Source organism: Bombyx mori, chromosome 19 (assembly GCF_030269925.1).
Source record: "Bombyx mori chromosome 19, ASM3026992v2".
NCBI lineage: Eukaryota > Metazoa > Arthropoda > Insecta > Lepidoptera > Bombycidae > Bombyx > Bombyx mori.
In genome coordinates, this window is record NC_085125.1 from 11,332,979 (window position 1) to 11,338,007 (window position 5,029).

Genomic DNA, 5,029 nt, shown 5'->3' on the forward strand with positions numbered 1-5,029 from the left:
GATGATACCGCAAAAGAGATACTTAATCGTAAAAAAATTAGAACAAAATGCTAGCCTACTTTTCAGTGAGATGCATACAATTTACAATTTCTGTTTAATATGTCGAATATTTTTATTTGTTATTTGGAAAGCTTTATTTAAAAGTGTACTAATGGTTTCTCATCAGCCTTTTAGGATGTATGAAAGTGTACAAAATTGGGAATATGAAACAAAAGTTCAGAGGACTTCTACTCGGTTACTTGCTAGCGTTTTGCTGAGACGTTATCATAGTTCATCTCATCGAACATATATGGTATTTTCTTATCTCAGTTTATTTAATTAGATTTAATTAATTTTATTCTTTCCCTTTTCATGCAATAGCATGCCTTTCGCTTTGAAGCCCAAGATTACACTGTATGGATGAGGTTCCCATTGTCTACTTAACAAGAGAAGAAATTGTGACTCACAGACAGAACTTTGGTGTCAAAAACAGCTGCTTACTGTTTGTAATTTATTTTTAATAATATTATTCATGTTTATTAATTTCCTACAGTACTATTCGATTCATTTACTTAAATTTTATAGGAATATCGGGCTTAGGTCAAAATATGGCACATGTACAATTCGTGGACGAGTTGGTCAGAGAATATTTATTGTTTAGAGGTTTTGCAAGTACTCTAAAAGCATTTGATAACGATTTAAAAGCTGACAAAGACAAAGGCTTTAGAGTTGACAAAATTATTGAACAAATTATGCATTTCATTAATGTTTCCGATCTCAACGGCTTAAAGGAATATTGGTCACATTTAGATTCTTTAATTTTTACGAAATTAGAAATACACGTACAACCTGGTGAGTGCCCTTTCATAAAGTTTAAGAATACTTGTAGGACACAACAAATGTACAATTTTATTTTTGTTGCTTAGACGAGTGGCCGAGCTCACAGCCCACCCGGTGTTAAGTGGTCACCGGGGCTCAGAGACATCAAACGCGTCAATGCTTCCACCCACCTTGAGACATGAGTCCTAAGTCAATTTTTAAACTACAATACAGTACAGTAATCTAATTAACTTATGCTTATTATGAAATATGTAAGACTCTTCCAGTATAGTACAAAAGTGAAAGTTATAAAATTAAATAGTTGTCTCTAGAGCAAATTTAGCATAAATATTTTCATTGCTGTACGTAATATTAAGAACACAGATAATATTGTATTTAGTTGGCCTTTATTAAAAGATAATTATAAACATAATAATTTTAGTTAGACATTGCTGTGCATTACGTTGCTAAGAAAACCTGTGCAATATTCTTCTACTATATTCTTCTTCTTTTTTTTATTACCCTCTGCTGGGGTGTAGTGCTCAAATCAAATTCTTCCATTTGCATTGGTCTTAGGCAGTCTGTTCTAGCTCTTCCCACATCATGCCCAAGATGCCCAGTTCCTGCTCTACTGAGCGATACCATATTGCATGAAAAATAAATAAATAAATAAATAACTATGCAGAGCATCTGTGCTGCCCAATTTCTTTTAGAGTAGATAATATTGGTGTCTGCAATATCATACTTTGTATAGTCTAAGATCCCAAGTAAGATCAATCAGGACCTATAGCTTGCACCAAAATGAAGTTCTATTAAATACTTATTTAGTAATTTTATTTCAGCTATTCGCAAGTTAGAATATAGTTTATATAAACTGTACTTAGTGACAGCTGCACAGAATACCAGTTTAATAAGAAATGAAAAGATAACAGATTTCTTTAATAAAATGTTGCCAGAATTACAAGGACAGAATGAATGGAAGGAGTGGTTCAGTAAGATTTCATATAATAATTATTTGATACAATAAATTATTCATTAATATATTAATAGTAATGCAGCCATATATCATCATCTGCTTAAGAGGGAAGAAGATTTCTGTATCGTAAAATAATCGTAAAGCAAGCCCGTCAGGGCCATTTTATATTTTATTGGTATCAACCAGTACAATTTGCTATTAATGATATTCGAAACTTACTTTGTTTGAAATTTTAATTTATAAAATCAATTATAATAGTAACTTAGCATATTCATCTCCCCTTACTATTATTATCGTAAAATAATATTATACTGTCGTACGTTTTTCGTGTCTCAGCAATGTCTATGTATCTGACACAATTTTTTTTTCCTTTTGGCCCTACCATGCTTTATGGTCCTCTGAGCTCAATATTAAAAATTATGCATTTATTAATTAGGAATCCTATGAATAAAGTTTTATCTCATACAAAAATATTTCTTCATATTCCAACATAAATTTCTCTGTAATTTACATCTAAAATATACAAGCATTATTTTTCAGCGTTCCCCTACATCCAGAAACCGGAAGAAAATCCCTCATTTAGTTTGTATTTCACTAGAGCATGGCAGGACAGTGTGCTGGTATCTCTTCACAATTTACTGGCAACAGTGTTCCAATGTATGCCACAACCAACACTAACAAGCTATGAAAGTGATGCAATACTTGTAAAAAAACTACAGGATAAGTTAGCTGCGGTCAGTGGAAAGGTAATTGATTAATTAAAAAGGTAATTGATGTCATTACTGAATCATCATACACTATGATCATCCTATCATAGGTATTTGTAAACCAAATTAATATAATCTTCTTTTCCTTCTTTGTCCACCTTAACCCACTAGATGGGGTCGGCACAGCGAATTTTTCTATTCCATTCTCTTCTATCAGCCATCATCTCAACACTCACTCCTCTTTCTCTCTCTCTCTCTCTTTCTCTCATATTGTCATTCACACACTCCATCCATGTCTTCTTCGGTCAACATCTTCCCTCTCTAACTTGAACTACCATTTCCGTACATCTCCTAGTCACATGCATCCTCTCTACGCATCACACGTCCATACCACGCAAACCGTAATAAACAAATTTATGCAAAGTGTAAGATTTGGCCTTAATTCAAGCAGTAAAAATTGCTATACTTGGAGAACTTTTATTTATTTATCTAAGTTGATAGGTGAATGACCTCACAGCCCACCCGGTACAAAGTGGTTACCAGTGCCCGTAGACGTTATAACGTGAATATTACTACCCACGTTGAGATAGAAGGTCGAAATAGAAGCTCGGTCTAAATTATTGTATTTTATGAAGACAACTTATTTAATCATCGATTTTGTACTCTAGAAGTTGATTCTAGTGTTTCTCAGGGCCCCTCTCCTCATTTCTTTCTCTATACTGTATTTCGAGTCCTCTGTTCGACTGATCTTCGTGACTTTTGTGCAATAGACAACGCCTTGGATTTTTCTGATATAATAGAATTAAAATTTATAACAATTTCTACAACTGTCATCCGCCCGCCGAGATAATGGGGTCGATAACTAATGGCTCCTCTTCACAATCGGCCATGATGGGCGATTATAGAAACTCACGATAGTGTAGAGGGCATAAATGTCTGTGATCGACCATCATCGCGTATGATCGTGCGCAATAGGCGTTGTGTCGGTAGATCAAAGGAATGATGGCCCATGATTGTGTGAGCGTCCACACCATCGCCGATTAGTCAGGATGTAGTTGTCTCGAGTGTGTGTCAATTGTGTCGACTACAAAACTATGGTTGCGTGGACCTTGTTTTGTTCCGATTGATAGCCACCACCCACTTCTCTTCCTCCATCTTTTTTATAGTTATCGGTAGGCAGCGGCTTGGCTCTACACCTAGCATTGCTGAAGTCCATGGGCGACGATAACCACTCACCATCAGGTATATTCGTCTGTCTACAAGGGCAATAAAAAAAAGAGTTTTCACGATTCTGTTTTCGCGCACAATAACTAAATGACTATATGAGCTAACTAAAAATATTGCCGCAGCCGCGATCCCCTCGATTTCCATCATCGATACCTAGACGCCTTAACATATCAGTAGACAGTCAGTAAATGAACGTTTACGATTGTGTGGAGAGTTGCCCGATTATGGCGGCGATGATGGACGATCATTTGTTAGCCCATCATGGCCGATTGTGAAGAGGAGCCATGAGTATCTATAATCGCCCATCATGGCCGATTATGAAGAGAAGCCATTAGTTGACATAAACATGACATGACAAGCTATTACCGCTTTTTTTATTTATTTTTTAAATTCAGTGCCACTCTTTAAGTTACATCATCCGTACAATCACGAACGTAATTGATTGAGCGGCAAGACAGTGCTTGGACACTTAGCGATAATAATGTGTTCGAAAATAATTTTTTAGACGCTACAACAACAACCTATGGATAAGACATCTCCGACCACTCATCAATCGCGCCTTAGTCAGTATGCGGAGCGTCTTAGTGGCACGGCACCCCTCGTGGACGACTTCTGCGCGGTACCGTCCGAACAGCTGGACAGCACGCGAGAAGCCAGGGGCCTACGGAGCTTATTACGAATGGGAAATACACCAGTCATGGGAAGGAAAGCGGCCAGATCACAAAGCCAGAATTAATTGACTGTAAAAATTTTGCTGGGCTTGCAATCTGCATACCCGTCTAATGTTAATTAAAATATGGATAATAAATATATAATAAATACCCGTTTCGTTTTATATGTACATATTACTGTTTCACGGCAGAAATAGGTAGAGTGGTGGTTCCTACCCGTGCGGACTCACAAGAGGTCCTACCACCAGTAATTACGCAAATTATAATTTTGCGGGTTTGATTTTTATTACACGATGTTATTCCTTCACCGTGGGAGTCCCCGTGCTTTGTACTGCTGGGAGTGCTCTGTGAGCACGATACACGGAGAGCGGTCGGTGACCTATGCCTGGAGTGCCTTATAGCATCGACAGTGGATCGAGAGAATCGGAAAGAACACGTCTAGGGCGACGGCGGCTGTTTGTTACCCCATCATCTAGGTCGGGGATCTAACTTTCTAGTTTCAAATTAATAATGAAAATTGCTAATAAATATTCCGTCAAATACCTAATAAAGCAGCGTTAGGTTAATAAAATCGTCTTAAAAAGAGGTCTAACTTTAATTGCTTTACGATAGAACCATAAGAACCAACTCTTCTACCATAGTTTCTTCAT

The 5,029-nt window shown here is 36.8% G+C and overlaps 1 protein-coding gene across 5 annotated transcripts; it reads left to right on the plus strand.

The window, feature by feature from the left end:
• Positions 1–333: 333 nt before the first annotated feature.
• Positions 334–4,529, plus strand: LOC101742670 (WD repeat-containing protein 91). Of its 5 annotated transcripts, none has more exons than XM_004922397.4 (5): positions 339–481; positions 565–831; positions 1,641–1,790; positions 2,315–2,520; positions 4,214–4,529. In XM_004922397.4, the coding sequence occupies exons 2-5, from the start codon at positions 588–590 to the stop codon at positions 4,442–4,444; spliced, it is 831 nt and encodes a 276-aa protein (XP_004922454.1). In that variant the 5' UTR covers positions 339–481; positions 565–587; the 3' UTR covers positions 4,445–4,529. The 5 variants fall into 5 exon arrangements, with proteins under 5 accessions (XP_062530082.1, XP_004922454.1, XP_062530081.1 ...); XM_012694403.3 differs by having other exon boundaries at positions 356–485; XM_062674098.1 differs by lacking the exon at positions 1,641–1,790 and having other exon boundaries at positions 334–481.
• Positions 4,530–5,029: the final 500 nt, after the last annotated feature.

Bases quoted from the DNA above. Each gene is read 5' to 3' on its own strand.
- LOC101742670 (XM_004922397.4), top strand. From the start codon at position 588: ATGGCACATGTACAATTCGTGGACGAGTTGGTCAGAGAATATTTATTG. The intron at 1,791-2,314 runs GTAAGATTTCAT...ATTATTTTTCAG, and splicing joins TGAATGGAAGGAGTGGTTCA to CGTTCCCCTACATCCAGAAA. The intron at 2,521-4,213 runs GTAATTGATTAA...ATAATTTTTTAG, and splicing joins TAGCTGCGGTCAGTGGAAAG to ACGCTACAACAACAACCTAT.